Below are 27,414 nucleotides of genomic sequence, written 5' to 3' on the forward strand. Positions count from 1 at the left end.
CAGGCAACCTTAACTCTGCATTAATGAAGTTTATTGTTAGTTGGTTGAGTATTTCCTGGTATATTAATCACCACAGACAAGATGGTGGTTCAGAGCATTTCTGAGTGATGTAATTAAACAACAGTAACCAGTACTGTGCAGTAATGCTCCTATCCCTGCTAGTCCCAAGGGGATTGCCAGAGTGATTGTATAACAGTGGAAAGTGAAGAAATATGCTAGTGTAACTGTGACTGAAGGTGGTAACTAGGCAGGAAGTTTCAGTGAAGACAGAGAGGTAGGATGGAGAAAGATACAAAAGAAAGTAAGTGTGCAACAGCAAAGACTTGTTAGTGAGATTCGCAAGTGTGAACCTGATATGGAAAGACACCAGTGGAGGAATTCATATAAGGGATTCATGTGATCTGAACACTGAGCAAGAGAGGTGATAAAAGGAAAATTAACATTGTCACCTATTGGCTTTTTTTGGTCAGTACAGCTAATAATGTCACTGATAAAATGTTGTGTGCATGCGCTCAGGTGCAGGCATGCACGCAGCCAGGAATACAGCCAGGCAGCTTGGAGAGCAGCATCCAGTCAGTACATCTGGGATGGTGGGGGGAAGGGGAATGGGGGAGGGAAGGAGCTTGGGGATGCAGATTGAGGCCCCCATGGTGAGGAAGAGAGTGGGGCAGGGGCAGGTGCTGCCCAGCCAGGGTGCTGAATGGGACCATGGGGCCAGGACTGGGACAGAGCTGTAGGTGGCTAGTCCAGAGGATGCAGGTGGGTGGGAAGGAGGAGGCAAAATCATTGCATCCCTAAATGCTGCTAAGAAAGCAAACAGCATACTAGGCTGCATTAGTAGGAGCATTGCCAGCAGATTGATGTAAGTGATTAATTATTCATTTCTCTTCTGCACTGGTGAGGCCATAGCTGGTGTACTCTGAACAATTTTGAGCCCCCCGCTATAGAAAGGATGAGGAGAAATTGGAGAGAGTCCAGCGGAAGGCAATAGAAATGGTTTGGGGAATGGGGCACCTGACTTCGGAGAAGAGGCTAAGGAAACTGGGCTTATATAAGTATATAAAGGGCACATATCAGGGACTGGGAGAAGTTTACAACTTCAGTGTCCAGGGTCTGGAATAGACTCCCCCCAGAGGTGGTACAATCACCTACTCTGGATATCTTCATAAAATGTCTGGATGCTCACCTTGCTCGGGTCATGTGACCCCAGCCGTCTTTCCTGCCCAAGTGGCTGGACCTGATGATCTTGAGAGGTCCCTTCCAGCCCCTAACACCTATGAATCTATTTATTCTGCAAAAGAGAAGACTGAAGGGGGGATTTGATAGTAACCTTTAACTTCCTAAAGCGTGGTTCCAAAGAGGATGGAGCTAGTCTGTTCTCAGTGGTGACAGAGGACAGACCAAGGGGGAATGGTTTCAAGTTGCAGTAAGGGAAGTTTAGGTTGGATATTAGGAAAAACTTTCTCACTAGGACAGTGGTGAAGCACTGGAACAGGTTATATGGAGAGGTCACTGAATCTCTAACCTTGGAAGTTTTTAAGGCCTGGCTCAAAAGCGCCCTGGCTGCAATGAAATAGTTGGTGATGTTCCTACTGTGAGCAGGGGGTTTAACTATATCAGCTCCTGAGATCTCTTTCAACCCTAATTTTCTATGATTCTGTTTGAAGACTGAAATGCCCCTCAGTTTTCTCTTCTCCAAACCAGAGTGGAAGAATCACTTCCCTTTATTTTCAAGTGACACTCCTGTTAATACAGGGCTGGGCAATTATTTTGGGCAGAGAGCCACTTACTGAGTTTCGGCAAGCCATTGAGGGCCTCATGACAGGCAGCCCAGGGCAGATTAATATTAATTTTTTAAATTTTTTAGGGGCCCTGTGGGTCAGATAGAATGGCCTGGTGGGCCACATTTTGCCTATCCCTATATTAATACAAACCAGTATTCTCTTGGCCTTCTTTAATGAGAGCTTACTGTTGACTCATATTCACCTTATGGTCTGATGTAACCCCCATTTCCTTCTCTGCAGTACTGCAGCCTAACCAGTCATTCCCCAATCTGTGTTTGTGCATGCAATTAATTTGTCCTGAGTGAAAGATTTTACACTTAACCTTTTAAATTTAATTTGGCTAATGTAGACAGTTTTTCTGTTTTTTGTGGACCCTAGCCCTAACCCTCTAGAGTTTCTGCAACTCCACTCAACTTGGTGTCATCCACAGATTTGCTAAATGTGCTCTCACACCCAGGACCCAGGACAGATCCCTGGGGAACCCACTTGATACCTCCTTTGAAGTAGACAATGAACCATTAATGTCTATTTGTTGAGCACAATGATTAAACCAGTTATGTATCCACCTTACAGCACTTTCATCTAGTCTGTATTTTCTTAGCTTTTTAATGAGGATGTTGTGGGAAACAGTATTCAAAGCCTTACTAAGTCAAGGTATATGACATCCGCTGCTCTCCCCTTATACACTGAGCCTGTCACCTTGTAGAAGAAAATCAAGTTAGTCAGGCATGACTTGCTCCTGGTAAATCCATGCTGGCTGTTCCTGATCCCCTTTTTCTGCTCTAGGTGCTTCACAGTAAATTCCTTAAGGACCTGCTCCATGATGTTAGTAGGGATGAGTCTTGCAGATTGGGGTGGAGGAGGGAGATTCTTCCTCTCTATTCAGCACTGATAAGGCCTCACTTGGAGTACTATGTCCAGTTTTGGGCCCCATACTTTAAGAGGATGTGACCAGACTGGAAAGAGCCTGGTTTAGAGCAACAAAATGATTAGGGATCTGGGAAGCAAGACTTATGAGTAGGGATCTACTCAATTCACAATTTCACAGTTTTCATGGAAACTGCAAAAAAAAAGCAGTTTCTGTGATTACAAGACAAATTCTCTGCAATTCTGCACAGAATCACTGGGGGGGAAAAAACTTACTAGTTTTTACTTACACCAGCCAAGATGAGAACTGCCGCCTCCTCCCTCTGCCACTGATTGGCTGAGAGAGCTGCCTTTTGTGTGGCCCCACCCCTCTCCACCAATCATTGGCAAGGGGCACGGCCACGTGAAGGGCAAGCCTCTCCACCAGTTAGTGGTGAGGGGTGGGGCCGCTGGGGCCTCTTGCCCAATCAGCAGCAGGGGAGAAGGGGCTTGCCATGAAAAGGCTATGAAAATAGCACTGGGTACTGCAAGCAGTCTGCGATATTTGCTTCCCCCCTGCATGTTTTAAGTAGATCCCTACTTATGAGGAAAGGCTGAAGCAGCTAGGGTTATTTAGTCCAGAGAAGAAAAGACTGAGGCAGGATTTGATAACAGTCTTCCAATACCTAAAGGGCACTAACAGAGAAGATGAAGATGGTCTTTTATCTGTGGCCGTAGGGGACAGGACTAGGAGCAATGCTCTAAAGATGCATCAGATTAAATTTAGGTTGGAGATTAGGAGGAATTTTCTGACTATGAGTTTGGTCAAGTACTGGAAAAGTCTACCTTGAGAAATTGTGGAATTTCCATCCCTGGAAATTTTCAAGAGCGAGATAGACACTTGGCTCGGATGTTTTCATTAGGGATGATCCTGTCTAGAGCAGGTGGCTGGATTAGAGGACCTTGTGAGGTCCCTTCCAGCCCTACTTTCTTATGATCTTTTGAGGTGTTGAGTTCTATAATTCCCTGTATTCTCCTCCTCTTTCCTAAAGATGGACATTATATTTTCTTTTTCCAGCCATCCAGGACCTCAGTCATAGAAGTAATGAAAACAGGGGCCAGTTAAGATACCAATAAAGGAAAAAAGGAGAGGAGGCCTTCCACAGTAAACTAACTTTTCATATTCTAAGAAAAGAGATGGCTAGTTCTTGGGTGTTAACTTGAGTAAGAGAAGTTACATCCGTACTCCCAAGGTGAAGCGCCTTGAATTGGGGAATTTAAAAAACAAAATACTTTAAAAATTAAATGTTTAAGTGTATTGTATATTTCTACACTTAAGAACAATCTTTTTCTTCACAATGCTTTATCTTATTTCTTAAAGTTATGAGTATCAGAGGGAATAACACATTTCATATAGTGTAGGTGTACTAGAGACTTGCAGGATCCATTTATTCATTACTGTCAGCCTCTGACATCACAGAGCATGTGAGATGTGTTTTTTTCTATTTATGACTGCATACCTTGTCATGTGGTGTTACCTGCACACAGTACTGCCATAACTTGCCAAGTAAACATGGATAACATTTCAGACTCTCATAAGAGCTACAGGTGAGAGAAAGAAAATGGGAACGAGACCTATAAGTTGAGCCCTTGACTACAGTCACATTTTACTGGAAATTCAGTGTGAATTTTTAAAACCAGTAGTAAGTAGAGCAAATACGGTATGTTTATTTCAGGAACGGAATCTTTATTAAAATATTTAGACTTACTGGAGGTTTAAGTTCAGTATATGATGCTAAATTATATCACTTCTGTTGCCTGAAAAGATTATATTGTACATCATTTGGTGTAATGGAAATAATCCCAAATGAGTCATTAAAAACAAGTTGTGTTTTAGTCCAGCCTAAATTTTCTAGGTTAAATAAAGAGGTATTTGGGTGGAATGTAAAGGCCCATAAAAAGGATGGACTTGATTATTTAATGGTCCTTAAATGTTATAAATCAATATAAAACATAGTGGTCCTATGTGGTCATAGCATTTAAGTAACAGGGGAAGATCATTAAATTGTGACAAAGTTGTATGCCATTTTCATTATAATGCTAAATAAATGTACTTTTCCAATGATCTGCTTGGTTGCCACAAATTCAAGCTACTACTAACAGCCTAAGTTGACCTTTGTACATTAAAGAAAACATGCTGTACTGTGTCAGCATTTATATTCCTTCTCTTCTAATTGCTTGGTATTTTTGTTAAAGGGAGTGAATACCCAACAACTGCGATTCTGAAATATGGTCCAGCAAGCCCGTTTAAAGGACACTTAAGTACTAAGAGTAATGGTAAGCAAAGTGCATGATTTCATAAAAGGGTTTGCATGACTGTGTTATATATTTTTTAAATATTTTTTCATGGAAACTTTTAACTTGAAGTTTTGTTTTCCAGAAGTTTTAACAGGAATGATTTGCAAATTTACTTGACTTTGATAAAGAACTTCACTTTTTATCTAACAAGAAGGTTTTAAACATCCTTGTGCTTTTGTTGGCTAGGATGTCTACTGTCCAATAAAAATGTCTACTGTCCAACAAATGCTTTATTTTATCATTAAGCGTAGCTCTATAGTTATTTCCTATCAAGTATTTGTCTTAGTAGAATGAGGAACACAGCATACTGATATGATATTGAGTTTGTTTCCATTCAGAAAAGGAAGACAGAAACTGCCTCCCATTCAGCGGAGCACTTTAGTATGTTTAAGAACTTTTAAATTTGCAAGTAACCCCATCTCTGTTACGTAAACCCTGTAAGCTAAACTTTTCTAAACTGTGGGGATTTCTTGGGCCTGTCTAACCTAGAAGTTTTGTGCCCTAAAGAAATCTTAAAAAGTAGCAATTTAGACTTTGGGAACCCTGTAAATTGTTGACCATGTTGAACGCCCACTAACATGAGCACCTTTCAATTTAGGATGTTACTCCAAAAGCCCTGAATTTAGAAATTTATCTTTTCAACATAGATTTGTAACATCTCTAATAACTCTAACAATATGAATGATATTTTCCTGCAAGCCCTATCTTGGGGCTTGGTAGGTAAGTGAATTGGGGGAAGAAACTGCTTTAAATATATGATATTGATAAAATATACACATTCTGTTATTTATTCACAATAAAACATTGTTTAAAAGTGTTATTTCTGCCCCTGTACAATCACAGACTATCTGTTCTTTCAACAGCTACGTCTGAATGAGATAGAAATGATGGGGGGAAAAATGAGTTTTAGCAACTCAACATTTTAGATATAAAATCCTACCAAGGCAGCTTGTTAATACGGATAAAAGAAAATGTGTGGGGATGATGAGCAGCAAGACACCTGAACTTGAGATTCTCATGCTCTGCAAGCGAGCCTTTAAAGGGAGGAGACAGCACACTCTTCTGAGCACAGCCTGCAGTGTGCTTTCTTTAGAGCAGCGATTCTCAACTAGGGTACTGTGGCAGTCAGTTCACAAAAGTTAGGGTGTGTTGCTTGGAGTCTAACAAGGTTGAGAACCTTTTTTTTAGAGTTTACAGGAATCAGAATGAGTGCTTGGACACAGAAGAAGGAGAAAGGGTAGCAAGAGGAAATGAAATCTTTGAATGAAAACCTCAATACCCTCTTCCCTGTTTCTGAAGTGGAAGCTTTGGAAAGACGTAACCTTGATGCATATCCAGCCTGAAGTTGGCAGGGCAAAGGCAAGAGCAAGTCAATCTTGGATATCTTGTGACCTTCACTATCTAACATTGACTGCTGTGTGGGCAGCTCTTGCTTGGAATAGTGTTTGGGTTTGAACTACACAATAACTACTTTCCTTTTAAGCATTTCTACACCAGGTTTTATAATACTCATGAATGTGTTTTTAATTTTACAGCTTTTTGCATTGATTCCTCTCGGAGCCTGTGTAAGCAGTACTTGATCAGGGATCACATGGTTGTTCATTATAACAAAATCCTTTCAGCCAAAGGTAAAAATGTCCATAAATGAGCCTTTTGAATCCAATTTGAGGTCCTTCATTCACTTTGCATTAGAATAGACCTGTCATAAGAATAGATGATTTGCATTGTAGAATTTCATTTTTTTTCTGGTTCATTTCTTTTCTGACATTAGTTTGAGTAAAAGCTGCCTCATAATAATACAAAGCTGTGAAAATAAATTCAGTGACTGCCTATTGTTTGTTTTTATATGAATTTCCTTATTCATTATTCATTGGTGTGATTACAGCGTGTTTAATGCTACGTGCATTCATTTAACTTTTTAATTATTGATTTAAAGTAATAGAAAAGACAAAAGTATTATTTAAATGTGCAAATATCATAGCAAAAACAGATTAGTTGCTTTAGGAATAAACTTAGAACAATTTCATCATTAAAAAGAAACAGCATAATCTTAAAAGTTGCTAAGCACTGGGAGATCACACTGAAGTTTTGAGTATTCAGGATTTGAAAATTGCCCTAAATGTTGATAAATGATGACATGTTATTAATTATTATTTTTACAGTAGTACAAATAACAGATGATCTTTACATATAAGTAAATTCTGATTCTCCAGTAACATTTTTCAAAGAACAAATGTTAAGGAAACCTGGCAATCCAGAGCAAAGGTTACCTCCACACCTTCATTTTCTTCTGGTATAAGAATGAAAACACATGAGATGTATCAGGAAGATTGCTTTTGTCTGTGAAAAGACAAGGCTCATTTGGGGTGTCTGATAACACTGAGTTTATAATGGAGGGAGACAACCATTGTCTTTCCGTAGTGTAGATGTTGTTTCCTTATGAACTGAGAATCCAGCCCTCTGTCCTTTCTTCTTGTCTCACCCCTGTGATTGTATCCTCTAGTCTTTTGCTTGTTATGGGATGAAGGTTAAAGGAAAGGTGGAAAATGACACTGCTTATCCTAAGTATCCTATGATCTCACCATGAGATCATAAGAACATCACAAATACGAAGTTAATAATTAAAAAAACACTAGCGTTAGTGGACAGGTCATGCTTAGGAAAATGACCCGGTAGCTTCAGTATATGATGTTAATGCATGTGCCTCATCTGCAGTTATATTTCTTGAAAATATGATAGGAAGGAGAATATTGACTGTGCTGTCCATACCAATGCATTGCTAGTATACAAGTTAATGTAATTTAGCCAAGAACTTCTGTTTCTCCCTTGGATCTCTGCCAAGATTCTTGCTCCTACAGCATTCTTCCAAAGATGGTATGCTATCCTGATTAATACTTTACAGAAATATACTAGCATCAGTCAGATGAGAAATAAGGTTCACATTTTTATCAATGTGGGTAATAAACCATTGGAACAATTTTCCTAGGATTGTCACTTTATAATCTGTTAATCACGTTATTCTGCATTGCTTTATTATCCACTTTTTCTTACTAACCATGTAACTGCATTATTTAATTTTTTTATTAATTTAACATTTCAGGATTGCATGAAATTAGGGGCATTGGGGGCAGACAGTTTATTAATAACAAACGTACCTGCTGCTGCCAGCTGACTGGCAGAGCTGCCTTCAGTCCCAGGTCTGCTCACTTATAACTCCTTTGTCCAATTTGTCACTTAGTCTTCCATTTTTCTCAGTGCCCTGGGGTTTCTGGGAGTTACAGTCCAAACTGCACTCAGCGTGGTTCTGTAGGACTGCTCCCCCAGTTGACACACATCCAATCAGCCATCATTTTTCTTACGTCACCTTTCTATAAGCTTTGATTATTAATAATCGAAATAGTTTCTTGTCGGTCTGTGATTGTGAGGTAAAATCAATGTTTATCAATGTTTACCAATAAAAAATGAATCCTGTCAAGTCTACCCAGGCAGTAAAGTAAGGGAGTGTATTGTGGCCTTCATTCTCACTGAAATGCAGGTTTCTGTGCAAAAAGTCTTTAATTTTGCATGCTAGATGTTGCACAAGTAGCCTGCTTGTGAATGCAAATACGATCTGGGAGTAGGGAAGCAGACTGGGAGCAGTCTGCTTTGCATGGTATGTTCACATGCACAACATTTTCATTTTCTTCTGCCAATTGAAATGCAGCGAATCCCAAGTATCCTACCTTGTATTGCATTTTTTATGTTTTTGTACCAAGGTGTAATTCAGATTTCCAACAAACCTTTTCTAGCTCCTGAAACTGCTCTTTCCACTTAAATTACATGAAATAAATATTTAACTCCTGTCTTTTGTGCAACTTTAGTGTGTTTCTACAAAGATTAAATAATTATTACATTTTTAAAATCTGTGATCATGCCCTTATGCAAGATTGCTTATAAACATTAAAGAATCAAGTGAAAAACAGGTTACAAAGCTATGCTTCACATCATTTTTAAGTCACATACTAGAGTGTGAAGTGGAAGTTAATTAGCAGTGGGTGTGTTTACACATGCATTAAGGAGGTTTTCCTAATGCACATTAGGTTTGGTACCTCTAGGCATTTACAGAAGGCAGCATGGGGGTGGAGGGAGAGGGCAGGGGGCAAGGATGCAAACTTTAATTAACTCAGCTGCAAATCTGTGCTAATTAAAAGTGCCCAGAGCATCATGTGCATCAGCATCCCTGTGCTAAAAAATGGCAGCAGGGTGCTTTGAACTAAAGTTTGTTGAATGAACTTTAAAGTGCCCCATTGCCACTTTTCAGTGCCAGGATGCTGGTACACATGATGCTGGAGTCTGCTGGACACGGTAATTACCACACTCCAGGAGACTCGATTATTTTTAACCAAATCTGGTCTGACTTAATCAAGTCTGCTCTGACGCGCTGTAAATATAATGTGTCGAAACAATCTCCCTGTACATGTATAGGAGCTCTCTAATGTCAGGTATTAAACAAATGTGCATTAAATTTGGCACCTCCAATGTGAAGTACTAAACAAATGCGCATTAGGCTGCCCTATTGTGTGGTAACAGATGTGCAGTGTTTAAGTGATGCTTAATGTGCAGTAGCCTATTTTACTGTGCATTAGCATAAAAGCACAGTTTTTTTACGACACACTTTAATGTGCAGTAAAATAGGCTACTGCTCTTTAAAGTGCATGTGTAGACATGCCCAGTATGTTTAAAATTTAATATGCATAATAGTAAGAAAAGAAAAAAAACTGTAGGTTTTTGTTGTTTCTCATCACTTTGTAGCTCAGTCTCACTTTTTGTGACACAAACTGATTATTAGCGTTCCAATACTTAAATTGTTAATGCTCATGCTTTAAGCACATAAAGCACAACTGAAATTATCAGCTTTTTTCATGCTTAAAGTTAAGTGTTTGCTGGATTGGAATCTACCTAATGGAAGGAAGACATTCCTTTCCTGCACCTGCCTGGATATGCATTATATTCTGCCATCTTCTGGTCCTTCTCAGAGAAGGTTTTGTAAATGGTAATGCCTATATTTATCCTTATCCAAGCATCACTACACATATCCTTAGGGTTTGCTTTAAAGACGGGAATATTTAAGCTTTTACATCCATTAAAGCCTAAAGTCAACAAATATATTTTATTAACTGCATTGCATTGGGGAGCAATAACTTCAGGTATACAGCTATAGGCAGTGTTGCGTTTTAATTAAATTGTTTTCCATAATTGCAAACATATAGAAGTGTGTACAGAGAATGCTTATTTAAATTCTCAGCATCAAGCTTTTTTCTTTGGCATTTAACTGAATCCTTTAAAACAAGCCCACTGATTTGATTACATAGTAAACACATTTAAAGAACAGACAAACTGCTAAGCTTTAATTGAATAATCCTTCTTTCAGAGCTGCTTTGAAGATATTTTGTTCTAACCATAGCTAATGCTAAGTAAAGGAAGTTGAATCACTCACTACTTTTAATTTTGTGTTTATTTTCAGCTGCCGTAGATTGTTCTGTGCCAAAAAGCAGGTTGGCTAGCATCAAATGTAAGTATTTCTTTTGAGTTGTTAATTCTTATAAAGGTTTTAAAAAGTAGTGTTTTATTTGCTGTTAACAATTAGCCCTGAACTCTACAGCATCAAAATTTATGATAGGAGCCTCAGAAACACAAGAAAAATCCTTGTCCCTGGCAAAAATATAACACAATACAACACAAGTGAAAGCACAAATGAAAAAGGAAGGACATGGGAAGAGCAAGGTAATGATAAAAGATCACACAGTTACACAGTAAGGCACCTGCACAGCTGCACGGTCCCTTAATACTTTTTATTTCCCATCTTTGAAACACTCTGTAATAAATGTAATGTTAATGAAATATATCCAGTCAACTGTTGAGAGCTATGGAGATTGAAGTGGAGAGTGGCTGCATCACAAGGGGGAGTACTGCAGTGTTCTCTCTTCTTCCTCTCTGGCAATGTGGTGTAATCCTGACCTGAAGGCACCATACTTGGGATGGGGAGGAGATCCAATTTCTCTATGCCCTTACTTTCTTTGAGGCTTTCAGCAAAAGTGCCTGTTAACACCAGGTCTGAAGATGGTTTCTGAATGTGGACATCTGCCTGCCACAGGTGGAACCAGAATGAACCCTATTAGTTTGTTTCACAGAAAATATCATACCTCCATCAGGCAGCGATAACTACTTTCCTGGGCCAAACTGCATTTATTGGCATTGGTAGTTGTGTCTTTTATGTCTAGGACTATTTGTAATGACAGCATGTCTATTGTAACAATAGAAGAAGCTGAAAAGTAATGACTTTCAAATAATTAATTTACTGAGAACTGTACTAAATGAAGAGCATCAGTCAAAGTGGATGAATCTCAGTGGCTCATTAGCAAAGATATTTCTCCTCTAACTGCACTATATCCTTTTCAAGTTAGACAGTACTGATTTTCTGTATTTCCCTGTTTGTATTGTAATTAGTAACACATGCTGAGATTATGTTAAGTTACATTCGGGTATTCATTGTGGATGGGAGGAAGCTGCAAAGTGCTTCTTCCTCTTAAGGTGGAATCCTGACTCTCTTCTTGTTTCTCAGTTGGTCTAATAAAGGCGATCACATCTGCCCAAAGAACCTTGCCCACTTATGTCCTTAGAGACCAAAACAGCTACAGCCAAAGACCCTCTTCTTTGTACTTTGTCACAAGTCAGTGTTGGTGGGGAAGGGATATCTGGCCTGGTGCAGGGGAGTTCAAATTCTCTTCCGGCAGTAAAATTTCACTGGGGATGTTCTTGCCAAAGGGGTCTCAGCTATCTATGGCTCTACTGCCTGTTGTGTTCAAGGATGCAGTGTGGAGAAAAGCAGGGTCACTGGACATTACTACAGCTATGGTAAGAGTTTCAGATCAGCTGCCCTCAGAGTCACAGCTTGGGAGGTATGATTCCTTCTCTTGAGATCCAAGCTCTATCAAGAGCTTCTCTGTACCGATCTTGACAGTTTGACATTGGTGTAGGAAGGATTTACTATTACCTACGTGCCTTAACAAAGTAAGCCTTTGCTGTTACAGTTCTCTCTTGTTGCCTGTGCCTGGCCTTTCCCCTTCTCTGTCCCCATGTCCCATTGTTCTTTGAGCAAAGATGCATCTCACACCTCATGTGGTAGTAGTCAGGTCTTTCCAAACTCAGTTAATGCCGTGCTATTTTTATTTTTTTAAAACAACACTCCTGCGCTAAGGACATAAGATATCATACATTTCACACTGGAGTATATTTTTCCAAATAATATGAGTTCATGCCACAGACTGTGACTGAGCATTAACCTTAATCTTAGCCAATAATTGTAATGACACTAGCAGGCATACTCCTGAGTGGGGAAGGTTTTACTTCAGATGGGCGACCTGGGTATAATCTGTTTTCCTTTCAGTTCATCTTACTCAGACCACTTTCTATGTATCTGTCATGGTTACAGATAGGGCTGCTCGAAGCTTCAGTCGCTGATTTGATTCAGCAGAGATTCAGCTCAATTTGGTGGCCGAATCTCTGAATCCTAACTGAATCAGGAGACCCTTTAATCTCTCTGAATTGAATTGGAACCCTCCGAATCCAAAGACATTCAGAAACATTCAACTATTTGGACATAGACACAGCTTTAAATGCTTTTTCTACATACCTCAAGGTACCAGGCAGCTCATGAATGCTGAGATTCTGGGGTGGATGGAGCATCCCACAGGAGCATGGGGGGGTCCCCAGCGCACTCAGCAGCAGACCCAGAAGTGGACCATAAGCACTTTTGGTCCACTTCCAGGTCCCCCAGGGAACGTGCAGGGGGTCCTCCACACTCCCCCGGCTTGGCAACTGGTGCCTCCTGGGTCTGGGGGGGGAACCTGGGGTTGCCTCGTGACAGATCACCGAGCTGAGGGGATACGGGGGGGGCACCCCTGCGCACTTGGCGACAGACTCAGAAGTGGACCAGAAGTACTTCCGGTCCACTTCCGAGTTTGCTACTGAGCACGTGGGCCTCCCTACCCTCTCACTCCTGTGGGACGCTCCATCCACCCCACCGTTGCAGCATACACGAACCGTACCTGGTACCTCGAGGTATGTAGAAAAAATATTTAAAGCTGTATCTATGGCCAAATCACTGATTCTCTGACTCAGCAGCAAATCTTCAGATCTGGATTTGGCCCAATTGAATCGGGACAGTAATCCAACTCAACAAATCGAATCACTGTCCCCGATTTGGGCTGAATCCGAATTGAATATGGCCTGTTTTGCACAACCCTAATTATAGATACAGTATATATCTCCTTCCAGTGTATAATGCAAATGTTTCACTTTTGCTACTGCTGCTGTTTTTGCCCATCTGCTTAGTAAAAGCACTAAATCTTCAATAAATTTCTCTTTCATCTTAGTTTCAAAGGGGGCTGAAACTAGCTTATTTGTATCTCATTAGAACATGCAGAAAATCTCATCTTGCCAACACAACTGGAGCAAGATGTTTCTTAGTTACAGCAGAAAAACATTTTTAGACAAGCAAGAAAAATGAATACTTTCAGTTGGAATATCTGGAAATGTTTTTTACAAACCTTATGTTCAAGCCCTGTAGCTAAGGCCCAGACTTATCACGTACTACTGGGCTCTCCAGTTTATAAGTGTCCAGGGGCCACATGCCCCTGGGCTACACCAGTGGGGACCATTCACTCCACTGGCTGCACCAGCAGGGGTTATGGACCCCCAGGCCACATGCCACACTCCCTTCCGCACTGCAGTGCATACCCACATGGATGCCCCTCCTAAGCTACAACCCTGCACAGATACCCCTTTCCCCACAACTGCACCATGCACCTCCAGCCTCACACTGAGTTCCCTGTGTCATGCTTCATCGCCCCCAAGGGCAGGTGCAGAGTACAGTGGCCACAGGAAGAAGGGGGAACTAGGAGACTCTAGCTAGGGTGATCATATGTTCGGGTTTAGCTGGGACAATCCCAGATTTTGGAGGCTGGTCCTGGCTGGCTGGTGTGAATTAAAATGAGCATCCCAGAAACCTTGGGGTGCAGGGCACAGTTTGATGGGGAGGTGAAGACGTGCAGAGTGGCACAAGTGCACCAGGAGGGCATTACTTGCCCACGGTACCACCCCACCCAACCTCATTCCTGCCTCTGCCTGCAGCAACACCACTGATTTGTGTGGAGGGTGGGGGTGGATAATGTCCCAGATGTCGCAGATGTCCTTATGATCTGCTTAACTCTAGCTGCCAGAGCAGGGGGAGTGGTATGATTGTGTGGAAGCCCAGAGGGTTAACCCATTAGGGGCTGCCAGTTGGACAGCCTGGACCTGTAATAAATTTAGCTCATCTCATTTCTAAAATAGGATTTAATTTTAAAATAATCTGCAACTCAAGAATTGGTGGGTTGTTCATGACAATCTTAGGTTTATAACTAAAATGTGAGCCTTTCCCTTTCCTCAGCCTTTCACCGTTCTGAACCTCCTACTTTCTGAATCCTGTGATATTGCTGCTTTTCTGGATCCAGCTATGTTTTAACATATGGCTTGAATTGATTTTTAATTATTTTAATTAAATGGATAGTGCAGTTATGAGCTGTGACCATGAATTTGTCACATTGTAAAAATCTGTTAACAAAAATTATGTTGAATGCACCATAAAACTGGGTTTCCTTAATATCCCAGTTGGTATTACTCCTCTGCTCCAACCTTCAGCTTTTGTTTCTTAAACAGCTTTTATTTAGTAATTTCTGTAACAAAAAGATGAGAGAACTTGCTGAGTGAAAGACTGAAAGCAAGGGTTTCTTGCAAGTTAATGTAAGTTTAATTGTATTAAAATATCACCCCATACTGCTTTATATATAATTTTGCAGCCATGTGAGATGTTCTTCATATTTTTCATGTGAGATCATAGCATTTTGTGTAGCCAGATACTTATTACTTTTGCAACAAGATAGCTCAGCCCCTCACAAGGTCTATGTGCTTTCTATGAATTGCTGAGCAACTCTGAACATCTGACCTTGATAGTTTAGGGCTCTCAGTGCCTCAGAATCAGAGTTAGAGTTTCAGCTGGTGTGCTTAAAGACAGCGGTGAAACTTTTTTGGCTCTTGTTTTGTCTCTAATGCCATCATTCTCAACCAGGGTGCTGTGGGGTTACCGCTATTAGGTGTGAAAATACCATTTACAAAATAAACACAGGTTTCAAAAAAGGAATCCATGGTGTTAACAATGTTTTGCCCTGCTGTGGTCCTTTTTATTTCTTTTCAACAGAAAAATTGCTTTATTATTTTTCCATAGCCAAAAAATGGGTGAGACCCAACAGTTGGCATTTTCCAAGAGGTACCTTGAGTCCAAAAAGGTTGAGAATCACTGCTTTAATGGTTCCCCTTAAATGATCCTGCTGGATTACATGCAGTCCTTTACTCCAGAACTCATTATCTGATGTCATAATGCAGGGTTGCTTCCCACCTTCACTGCATGCCACACTACGCAGAGTCCCTGGGTCCTCTGAGTCCCCTGACTGCAGATTCCCTTGGCAGCTGTGTCATCCTGCCCCTCCTTGCCCTCAGGCAGGAGCAAGAAGCAGAAGCTGGAGGTGGAAGGGAGAACCCAGAGACTCTGGCAGTTGCAACAGAAGTTGGAACAGTGGGGAGAGCGGTTTCTGGACTAGAAGCCCAGGGGCTTCAGCATAAGCCCACATGTGGCCCCCCCAGCCACCCGTTGGATAGCCCTGTCATAATGCATCACAAATTCAACTGCTTTCCAGCATGTCATGTCTTTTGTTAATTTAGGTATCCAATGTACCCTGTTTTCTTCTATTTACTATTCTGTTTACTAAAATTCAGCAGTACTGACAATCCTTGAATATTTAAATTAGTGTAGTATAGGTGTTTTCCAACTCTTCATTCCTTAGACGATGGGCCTAATTTCAGGATCTTAACACTAGCAAAACTCAGGGAAGGAATTCCATTGATTTCAGTGGAGCTAAACTCTCACCAGAAATTTTTGGCAATAGAATGCCAGAAGGACTACATTCAGCAGTTGGTGAGTAACATAATCATACCAGTTTTATATGGCTAGTTGTGGACAATGAAATATAAAGCAATTGCCTTTTTAACCTTATGTAAAATAGAGGCTTCATTGAAGTCAATGTCAAAAATGCACTCAATTACAACTCAACTAGAATTTTACTTAAGAACTTCTTTCATACTCAAAAATCAGCCTAATTTTGTGTATTCAAATCACATATGTGCCTCTTTATTAAATAAGTGCTTTGAGTCAGACATACTAAACACAAAACCCATCGGGGCTGAAATTTCCAGAGGTTTACCAAAGGTATAATTCCACTGGACATACGTGTTCCCTTTCAGCATCATCCACTCTAGTGCATTCAACCCAATTAACATTTTTAGATTTCCTTTGTACAATATCAGCAAAATTCTGTTGAATTCTGTCTGTATATACAAGTGAAAACTATTGGTCTTAAGAGAAATTTCAGGCATTTTTTACCTTTAAGAAAGATGGTGTTTTTGTGGCAGACAGCAAACACATTGTGAATAGTGGAAGTGTGTTCCAAAAGCAAATATAAAAAGACTGTCATTAATTAATCTCTCAATTATATTTGCATGTTTGAGTTAGAGGACATGAAGTATAGTTCATTGCTTCTGTTGAGTCATACCAAATTACTATTTTTTCTTTTTGTATTACACATGAAATTGTTTCCTGATTATGAAAACATTTTGTCTGTACTACCATGATCTTTATTTACTGTCATTTAAATGACCTTTTTAGTGTTTGTAAACCGTCTAAAAACATTTTTTCAGATGCTGAATTTATGTGCCATTCTGCTCTAAAATCCTCTTCCTCCTTTACCCCCAGTGTCCTCAAAGCAGTACATTTTCAATATGCTGCATGAGATTTATCAATATGGCTCCTATTAGCAGCAAAGCGTTGCGAAGAGAATCCCTTGAAAGTAGGTGTCTTAACCTGCTCAGATGGCCAGCAAGTATCCCTTTTGGGGCTGTTGCCATGAATCAGTCATTAGTTCTTAAGCATTAGCACAATACTATCTGTAGCTGGCATTCTCTCTGAACAACTGAATGTGTTCTGCTTTTAAAGTGGATTTGGTTTCCGCTGTTCTTTTCCTGGTATCTTAGCTGGCAGCAAGGCCAGCAAGCTGTCATGCCTCTGGGCCAGCAACAAGCATGTTCTTATGTATTAGATCAGCCTTATTGACTTAAAATAGTTGTTAAAATGTGAAACTTTTTGAAATATGAAACTTCTATGTTCAGAATTACACCAAGCATGTTGAATGATACAAGTGGCTACTATTACAAGTCGATGGTCATAGCTTTTGTGCCAGAGAACTTGACAACAGCCATGCCAAATAAAGACGGCTGCTGCTACACATGCCTGGCTTCTAATAGTAATAACGTTTTCAACCCATCTGTTTCGAGGTTTTTCCACAGAGCATATTGATAGAACAGCCTGAACTTAGTAATTAGACTGATTGAAAACACAGGTCTTTTGCTAAGGGAAAAAAACGCATTCTTGAGAAGTTGCCCACCAGAAATCTGGTGCATAGCACATAGTGGAGGAATATCAAGTCTGAACCTGCCATTACTAGAGACATCATTAAACTTAGAAGGTGTTAGGAAAAAAAAAAGGATAATAATATAGGTGTAGGCTAACTGCTTATTTTTATCTACTCTATCCAAGCAAGAAAAGGGACTTTTATTTACTTATTTATTTATATTTTAGGCCTGATTTTTCAACCATCACCTCCATGTCATAAAACACATTACTCTGGTATACATGTTATGATACATGGTATTATGTCTGATTTTCTTAGTTAGTATCCAACATAAGTCAGCTTAACTGCTTCTATGCAAAAAGTGTGCACACTGTCTTCCCCTTCGGAGTCCTGCCTCATTATATGCACTCCTACATTTTTAATGAGAAGGGTTTCCTTACATACATATGTGTTTTATTATTGGAATAATAACAACTCTTTTTTAATATTTATTTGAAGTGGCAAGTTTTCATATATCTGTTCTCTCTTAATGGATCACTGTTCCTGTAAAAGCTATGTATATTTTTAACTTTTTTGTACTCAAAAATGTTAAAAACATTTTGTCAGATTTTCCAAAAAGTAACCCCCAGACTGAAAACCTGTCAAATGTAAAAATGTAAAGAAACTGCAATAAGTCCTTTTAACCAAGATACTGATGCAGTTCTGATGATCTTACTTTTGCCTCAGCTACATTATACATATTTTCTATTCTGCAGTAGATGCACATTTTTCCCTCTATAAAAGGCAATTCATTAGAAAAAGAAATTTATTAAAGTACAACATGCAATATTTTCCCCTAGATTTTAAGGTCAGAAGGCACAACCAGATCATGTAATCTGAGTTCTTGTGATACACAGGCCAGGAATTTCACCTGCTTATCATTGTATTCAAGCCAATAATTTGTGTCTGACTAAAGTATGCCTTGCAGAAAATCATCCAGTCTTGATAAGAGGACATTAAGAAGTAGAAGTTCCATCCTTCTCCATGTTTTTTTAATGGTTGCTCAACCTTATTGTTAAAAAACTGTCTCTCACTTTTAATTGAATTTGTCAGCCCTTAACTTCAAATCAGTAGTTTTTGTTATGACTTTGTCAAGTAGGTTAAACAGCCATTTTGTACCTGGTGTTTTGTCCCTGGGAAGGTATGTACACTGTAATCAGTCACCTCTTACTCTGTGATAAGGTAAACTAAGTGAAATTCACTGTGAGTTATTTTTCCTGCCCCTGAATAATTTTTGCAGTTCTTCTCTCTTGATCCAAGGATTAGCAACCCCCAGCTCACGTGGCAGAACATGGCATGCCGGGCCATTTTCTTCAGCACACCACAGCTGGCCTGGCCCCTGGGTGGCTGCCACTGGCCACAGCCAGGGTTGCTTGCAGCAGGCAGCCAGGAGGCTGCAAATCCTACTGCAAGCAGCCTATACTCCATAGCAGACATCTGGGAGGCTTCAAACAGCTGCACAGAACTCCACAGCCCTAGCACAAGCTCCATGGCAGTGGCAGCTGCACACGCACCTCTGGGCACACAACCAGGATGGAGCCTTGGGCAACGTAAACTTTGCCCATCCCCTGCCATCTGCCCAGAGGAGTGCATGCAATGGCTGCTGTCATGGAGCCAGTTCTGTGGCTGTGCAGCCCCTTGCAGCTGTTTGCAGCCTGCCCACCTCCTGCTGCAGAGATCAGCAGCCCTAGCCCTGGCCATTCTCCTTGGTGGGGACAAGCTTCTGGGAGGCAGAACAGGTTGGTCCTTCCACTCCCCCCACTTGCCCTGGTGTCCCCCTTCCTGGGGCCAGTAAAGGGGGATTTGGCCCAGACATGGGGCTCCTTGCAAGGGACAGTTTGGATACCCCCTGCCTGGGCCAGCACAATCGGGCTCCCTCCCTGCCTGCAGGCAGCCAAGAGGTTGCAAACAGCTGCACGGGGCTCTGCAGCCCTGGCACTGGCTCCGTCGTGGTGGCCACTGCACATGCACCTCTAGGCAGACAGTAGGGGAGGAGCTAGGTTTGTGCTGCCCTTGGTCCCTTTCCGCCTGGGTTCTGGGCAGCTGTATTAGGCAGGCTGCAAACAGCTGCACTGGGGTCCAGAGCACCAGCACTAGGTCTGTGGTAGCAGCAGGTGCATACATGCCTCGGAGCACATAGAGGGGAAGGGGCCAGGGCAACACAACCCCACCGCTTCCCCCACAGTCCACCCAGAGGGACACCTGCAGCTGCTGCCAGCATTGAGGATCAGGCCCCTCACAGCTCCCCCACCTCTAGCATGCCAAGTCAAGTTGGAGGTTTGGGTGTTTTTGGCACTCTGGCCAAAAACTTTGCTGACCCCTGGACTAGATGAACTAAGAATGCTTTATTTAAAGGTATTTGTGCTTACTGGATTATATGTCATTTTAAAGCTTATAGAGTGCAGATTTGCACAAAATTTCCTATAAACCAAAAAACAGCTCAAAGACCATTGGTCTACTTGACATTTTCACATTTTTCTTTTCTTCTGTTTTGAATACCATGTTCTATTTTACCATGTGAGAGCCCTCAGGAAAAATTATGCTGAAGGGAAACCAGCATGGGTTCATAGCAGGTAGATCATGCCTGACTAATCTGGTCTCATTTTATGACCAGGTTACAAAACACCTGGACACAGGAGTAGGGGTTGACATCGTTTACTTAGACTTCAGGAAGGCCTTCGATATAATATCCCATCTCATACTGGTGAACAAGTTAAGAGGCTGTGATTTGGATGATTATACAGTCTGGTGGGTGGCAAATTGGCTAGAGGGTCATACCCAGAGAGTGGTAGTGGATGGGTTGGTATCAACCTGGAAGAGAGTGGGCAGTGGAGTCCTGCAGGGATCGGTCCTTGGACCGATACTCTTCAATGTCTTCATCAGTGACTTGGACGAGGGAGTGAAGTGTACTTTGTCCAAGTTTGCAGATGATACAAAACTGCGGGGAAAAGTGGACACACTGGAAGGCAGGGAACAACTACAGGCAGACCTGGACAGGTTAGACAAATGGGCAGAAAACGATAGAATGCAATTTAACAAGGAGAAATGCAAAGTGCTGCACCTAGGGAGGAAAAATGTCCAGCACACCTACTGCCTAGGAAATGACCTGCTTGGTAGCATGGAAGCAGAAAGGGGTCTTGGAGTCCTAGTGGGCTCCAAGCCAAACATGAGTCGTCAGTGTGACAAAGTCGTCAGAAAAGCTAACTGCACTTTTTGTCATGCATCTGCTGATGCATGACAAACAGAACCAAGGAAGTGATACTTCCCCTCTATTGGATGCTGGTCAGTTGGAATACTACATGCAGTTTTGGGCACCACACTTCAAGAGGGATGTGGATAACCTGGAGAGGGTCCAGAGGAGGGCCACTAGTATGGTTAAGGGCTTGCAGGCCAAGCCCTATGAGGAGAGACTAGGGCACCTGGACCTCTTCAGCCTCCGCAAGAGAAGGTTGAGAGGCAACCTTGTGGCTGCCTATAAATTCATCATGGGGGCACAGAAGGGAATTGGTGAGGCTCTACTCACTAAGGCGCCCCTGGGGTTACAAGAAATAATGGCCATAAGCTAGCAGAGAGCAGATTTAGACTGGACATTAGGAGGAACCTCTTCACAGTTAGAGTGGCCAAAATCTGGAATGGGCTCCCAAAGGAGGTGGTGTTCTCCCCTACCCTGGTGGTCTTCAAAAGGAGATTGGATGGGCATCTGGCTGGGGTCATCTGAACCCAGCACTCTTTCCTGTCTATGTAGGGGGTCGGACTTGATGATTTATAGAGTTCCCTTCTGACCCTAACATCTATGAATCTATGAATAAAATTCAAATTATGGTAAAAACTCTGGTAAAAAAGTGTGATAAATTAATAGAAAATGTATCGTGCAATACAGTGTGTGTGCATGTGCCCACGCCACCTGTGAACACTTCATCCTGGCAGGCAATGCTGGGCTTCAGTCCTCTGTGAGGCTTCATGCAAAGCTGTGATTCTTTGCCCCAAAAGCAAACACTTCAGTGCTATGAACGAGGACGTAATTGGAAATTACATTATTGGAAAAGAAGGGGTATACTTAAGCCTAAAGTCGATAATGAACATGGTAACAAGGATATCCAAAATCTGATCAAGTTTCTCAACAAATTTGTCACTGAGCAATTTGTCTCCCCACAGGCTCACATTTAAGGTGGGATTGATTGTGAAATCTGGTTTAATCAAAGGCACAAGACTTATTGTAAAAAGACTTTACAGTAACACTGTAGACTTAGAAGAGGCTATTGGAAAACATTCTTTTGCCAAGAGTTACAGTATACCCATTGGACATAGCTCTACCTTTTAAGATACTCAAGAGGAAATTTGCTATCAGAGTAGCTTTTCTAATGGCTATCAAAAAAACCCAAGATCAAACATTTGATTGAGTAGGTATTTACCTACTGTAGTCTGTGTTTGGACATAGCCAGCTATTCGTTGCAATGTCAAGAGTGAAATGATTTGACAACCTGAAAATGCAAATTATACTGACAAAGGATAAAGGAACATTACCAAACATAGAAGGTGTTTGACAAAAAAATGGGTGTGAAATCCAGTGAAGTTTGTAATTATAATATGCCCCCTCAAGATCACATGGTAATTTTCTACCTTTCGTGATTTCAAAATTCACTTCTGAATGTCTGTTCACATGATGCATTTGAATGCCCTTTTGAAGCTACTCTAAGTTCAACAAATGATTTCAAAGGTAAGTGGGCTCTTTTATTATATTTTTAATCCCAGTTTTATCCTAGGATTCTGTGGAAATATTTTGAAGCAAACGACCTAAACATCTTGAACAGATGTATTATGAGGTAGAAGAGTCAAAAAGCTCCTACAAACTAAGCCAAATTTTGAGGCAGAACGGATACGTTCTGTTTGCTTTCCTGATTTCAAGATTTTCAGAGCACATTTTTTGCAAATTCAACACAGAATTTGGCTGAAGAACAACAGGAAAAAAAAATCAAGAAGTAGCCAAATGTTAAAAGGAAATTGTACTGAGGCACAATGGAAGGAAGAAGAGAAGAAGTTGCAAGAAGCGATTAAATGAGCTTGAGTTCATCAATGGCATGATTGTGGTTGCATGTTTTAGCAAAAATTTGCTGTGTACACACTTGTAATTTCTTATTTTATAAAACAGTGGCAAATCATGAACTTTTTAAGATCTTTGGGAGAGTGTTAAAACAGACAAATCCTTTTCTCCTCCTGATGAAGTAAAAGATCCAAACAATGGGAGTAGTTGCCCTTATAGGCTGTGTCCAGATGAGTGCAGCTATGCAGCATGTGGTGCTGCAGACACATCCATAGTGCCACATACTACATGTTCAACTGTCCTCTGTGTTGCAAGGGAGTAGTGTGGAGGGTTTTTCTGACCTCTGGATATCCAGGGGTCAGAAAAACTTGTGGAGAAAAAAGGCAGAGCAGTGCATGCATGGGCTGTGCATGCCACTCAAAAATGGAGCCAAGGAGGCTGTAGTCATGCTGTGGCTGCTCGCCAGGCTCCATGCAGCACAATCCTCACTGCTGCAGCCCCAGGAGGTTCCCAGGACCTCAGGTAAGGCTGCTGGGGCCAGCCCAGTGCTGGCCCCAGCCTCCCCTACCACTTCCAGGGTAATTTGCCACATGCCAGAGCATGCATGACATAGGTGTTCCTGGGGGACAACTAGCAGTGGTACAAGATGCACTGCTGCTAGTTGTCCCCGGAGAACCAGACATTCACACCACATGTGGACACAACCATAGAGTGTATCCAGACAAGTGTGCGCAAGCAGTTTGCGACTCTGCAGATTTATCTGCACATATGCACTTCTGCTGTGCTGCTCATTTGCAATATGGTGGGGTTTTTGGCACCAGGATCTTCTGTTGTCAAAAAAACCCACAGCAGAAAAAAGCAGGGCAGCACATGTGAGTGGCCATTTCTATTACAGTCACTGCACAAGTTGTGTTGATTTCAGTGAGGCTAGGAGTTCATACCACATGATTAAGTTGTGGTGTAGTTTGACTTCCTACTAATTGAGACCAGGCTGTGTGGGGAAGGAACAGTGTTGTGAAAGAAAACATTTGTTTCCAAAACCCACTTCATCCTGTGATGTTCCAAATATTTTAAATCATGGTCACTGACAGCTCATTAGGACTGAGGTTGGCATTTGTTCTTGGTCAATGGAATTCAGAAGGGAAAATAATGCCCAGAATTGTTTTGGTGTCTAAATAGTTGATTCTTATGGGGAAGTGAAGTGTTATTCAGTGTTAGATTATATTCTGAAACATTCTGCTTTTGGCTAAATGCAATAAAAGCATTCTTTGTGCAGTTGTTTTCAGGTGGACATGATTGGGTTATGTTGAAAAAAAATGACTTGGGAATTGTTTAGCACTGCAAGTTGTATCAAGTTGTGGTGTATAATGAATGTAGAGATCCAAAAACTCAGAAGAAAGGGCAATCACTTGCACTAGGCAATTCTAAATTCATATTGTCTTTCTAACCACCAGACTTCCAAACCAGCTTGGAGCATGATAGATCTGAGATATTATTTTTAATTGCTCCTAAATTGTATCATCTCCTCAATCTTCATAGTAATTTTTATGTCCCAAGGCAGATTTCTAAAATATTGCTGCAAATATGGGCTTCAAGGAAGAGTCAAGCCTGTAGAGGGAGAAACTACTACAGGGAAGTAACTTTATAAGGAAAGGGTCTTTGATTTGTTTGGTGTATTCGAAATATTATTTGAAGAAAGAAAACAGTTGTCTAGTGAACAAAGCTGCTTCTATATAAGATTATATGAATGTCAGAATGCCATGGGTAGCTCAGGATTCTTTTAAAAAGTAATGGGTAGAAAAGAATACAATTCAAATTTTAAGAGCTCTTATGATCCTACTTACACCCCTTCTCAGTGCCAGCAGAATTAACAGAACAGATTCATAGAGTGGGTGGACTAGATTATGGAATTTAGATTTCACAGGCAATGCATCTGGTACATAGACACTAGTACTTTGCTTACAGTACAACATATCATTTCTGTTACAAAGCCTTGTAATGAAGAGCGTAATTGATGAGACACAGATCTTAGACTCAACTAATGAAATCTTGTAATTTGGATCTAGTATACATTTTATACTCTTAAATACTAAAAACTGCTATTTTTAGGAGTGATGACATGAACAGTGATTTTTTTTTGCAACAAAATGTGAAAAACATCTTGACATTTGCTTGTTCAACATTACTGTCTAGTTTGGGGAGTCTAGAATTGAGGTTATTTGTAATTACAGGTTTATGGTGCCTTTTAACAAATTAGGTAGAGGTGTATCTTTTTTCAGTTAAATTATTCTGCTAGTAGTTAGGAACTTTTATTCCTTGTCATGATAATAAGAGTACACAGAGCCAAATTAATTATTGCTGTAACCTCGCTGAAACTGGGCTACATCAGGGATTAATTTGATCTAACATGCATTTAGGACAGAAAGAGGTGAAAAAGCTTACCTTTGTGTATTAAATTAATGTATAAGTTTCTCCCCTGCAAGACAACAAATTTCTTTCTTGATGTCTGTGTGGTGAAGTGGGTTTCACACAGGCTAGCTGTCGCTGGCCTCCCACCTGCCTCTGGGCATACCGCCCACCTGTCTCGTCTGCCACGCCTCGTTGGAAAATTAATGAGTTGTTAAATAAGGTGGGAGGCTGCCCATTATTCTTTGTACCCCGATATTAGGGGGGCATCCGCAGCTCTGTACCACCCCTATACCATGGCCCAAGACTCACAGATGGCATCCAGATGTTATCAGTCACATCAGCCCCCACTAGACTCCAGAATCCTCCTGGCAGGACCCTCCTTTGATCCCTCCACCCAGGCAGCTTATGCCACCTTCATTTGGGCTGCTGAGCTCCTTGTAGCTGGCTCCCCTCTTGGGCGTGGTCCCCACTCAGGACCTTCGGCCATACACAGGCCCTGGCCTCACATCCAAGGCCAGGTGGGTTCCCAGGCCCACAACTCTGGGTGCTCCTTTTGGTGGGCACCTGGTCCTTTTGATGTTCTTGGTCCTGGCCCCAGCATGGACCAGTCCAGGAGGCACTCTGCCCCTGGCCTCAATAGCCCTATACTCTCTCCAGGTCCCCTTTCCTGGATGTGGAGAGATGGGGTGACTCATACCATGACTGGTGCTCCAGAGTCTCACAGGGGACTCTCACTCCCCCCTGGAGCAGCAAGTCATGATGCTACTCTGAAATCCTCCTTGGGTGGGCTCAGGTGGCTGTAGCCATGCCTGGCCCCCTCTACCTCCAATGTCCTAACCCACCCGAATGTGGGAGCTGGGGTTAAGGCACCCCGCCTGCCTTTCACTGGGGTGGTAACTGGCCTGGCATTTCCTGGAGACTCCCACACCACTGAGAGCCCCACTGCCACCCAATCCCAGCAGGGTGCAGTTTTAGGACATGCTCAAGACCAGGAGCCTCCTATCCATCCCCTACAGCTCCTTCCTTACCTCCAGGAGGATACCAAAGGCCTTGCAGCTAGGCAATGTTGTTGCCTGACCTTCCAGCAGCAAAATGCCCTGTTTATATGGGCAACCCTAGATCCAAAATGGTTGCCCTCATCAGGCACCTGCCGGCTGCTAGCTTCAGGCCCTTAAAGTGGCAGGCACAAACAGTGCCCTCCCACAGTATGTCCAATGCTTGCTGTGTTGAATGTGTTCACAGTTCCAGCATTAGATGTCTTTGTTCATGATCTTTTGTAAATGGTGGTTAGTGCCTTCCAGTACAGCAACTGCTGTCACTAGTAGGACTCCTCAGTGTCTTACTCTAAGGCTCAGAGCTCATCCTCATTTATTGTCCAGATGAACCCACACTTTAATGACTGGAGTCCCCAGACTGGATTATTATTCCACTCGGTATCACACCCAAGAGTAGGGGTTTAGACACCTCTGTACTTCTATGTGTTTCTCTTTATGTAGCAGCAACACAAGGGTTCCTCAGGAGTCCTCTACCTTGCATCCAGCTGCTTGCCACCCTGTTTCACCCTTACCAAAGGAACAGCCATTGCAGAATCAAAGTCAATAAGTATTATACACATAGAGAAGTAGAATCCATGAAAAGTATTCCCTAAGATGCAAGTAATGGGAAAGAAAGTAGGTTTATCTTGGCATCACGTTTGCTTAAACTTCATAAAAGATACAGCTGCTTCAGCCAATTCTAGAAGCTGAACTGTGTCTATCAACTTTGCATTTGCAGGTTGTATCCTGTCATTCTGTGTGTGTCTGTATCTTCAGTCATTTATGTAATGCTCATGTTGATCTTTACTTATCTGAGAAGAAGAGAATGCTTCTGTGGCTGCCTCCATGTCCATTAAATGAGTATAAACTGAGTGTTTTTGTGGCTCAGGCATATGGAAACTATCATTTTTGCTGTACTGGCTTCTTAGGACCTGTAGTTATCTTTCAAGTATGGTTACTATGAATGTTAGGACCAGTGTAGTCAGAAAGTACATTTGAGTAGCTAGCCGTGTAATGAGAATTAAATGTAGCAAGACTAACATGGAGTGTTAATTAATTTAATGATACAGTATATGTACTTTTACTTCTGTTACAACTGCTAATTTTAGTTCTGATTTATAATATTTAGCAAAGCTTATCCTTAGCTGGCAGTCTTCGTAGGATGAAATTCTCAGTAAAAAGCCAAGAGATAATATAAGGCATTCTAACAAAATATGCTGAAATAATCAGCAGCTGTGAAGGCAATTACTTTCATAGTTGTTAGGGGTTGGAAGGGTCCTTACAGATCATCGGGTCCAGCCCCCCTGCACTTGGGCAGGAAAGACTTCTGGGATCAGATGACCCCAGCAAGATGGGCATCAAGA

General features: G+C 41.5%; 1 protein-coding gene across 1 annotated transcript in view; it reads left to right on the forward strand.

Annotated features, from left to right (window-relative positions):
• Positions 1 to 4,867: 4,867 nt before the first annotated feature.
• Positions 4,868 to 27,414, forward strand: part of SPATA7 (spermatogenesis associated 7) — a gene marked incomplete at its 5' end in the record, with an annotated part of 59,681 nt that continues 37,134 nt past the window's right edge. Inside the window, 3 exons of the mRNA XM_019552380.1 lie at positions 4,868 to 4,967; positions 6,524 to 6,616; positions 10,492 to 10,539. Coding sequence (XP_019407925.1) covers positions 4,868 to 4,967; positions 6,524 to 6,616; positions 10,492 to 10,539 — 241 coding nt within the window. The remainder of the gene's footprint in view (positions 4,968 to 6,523; positions 6,617 to 10,491; positions 10,540 to 27,414) is intronic.

Source organism: Crocodylus porosus, unplaced genomic scaffold (assembly GCF_001723895.1).
Source record: "Crocodylus porosus isolate Cpor-Errol unplaced genomic scaffold, CroPor_comp1, whole genome shotgun sequence".
Lineage (NCBI taxonomy): Eukaryota > Metazoa > Chordata > Crocodylia > Crocodylidae > Crocodylus > Crocodylus porosus.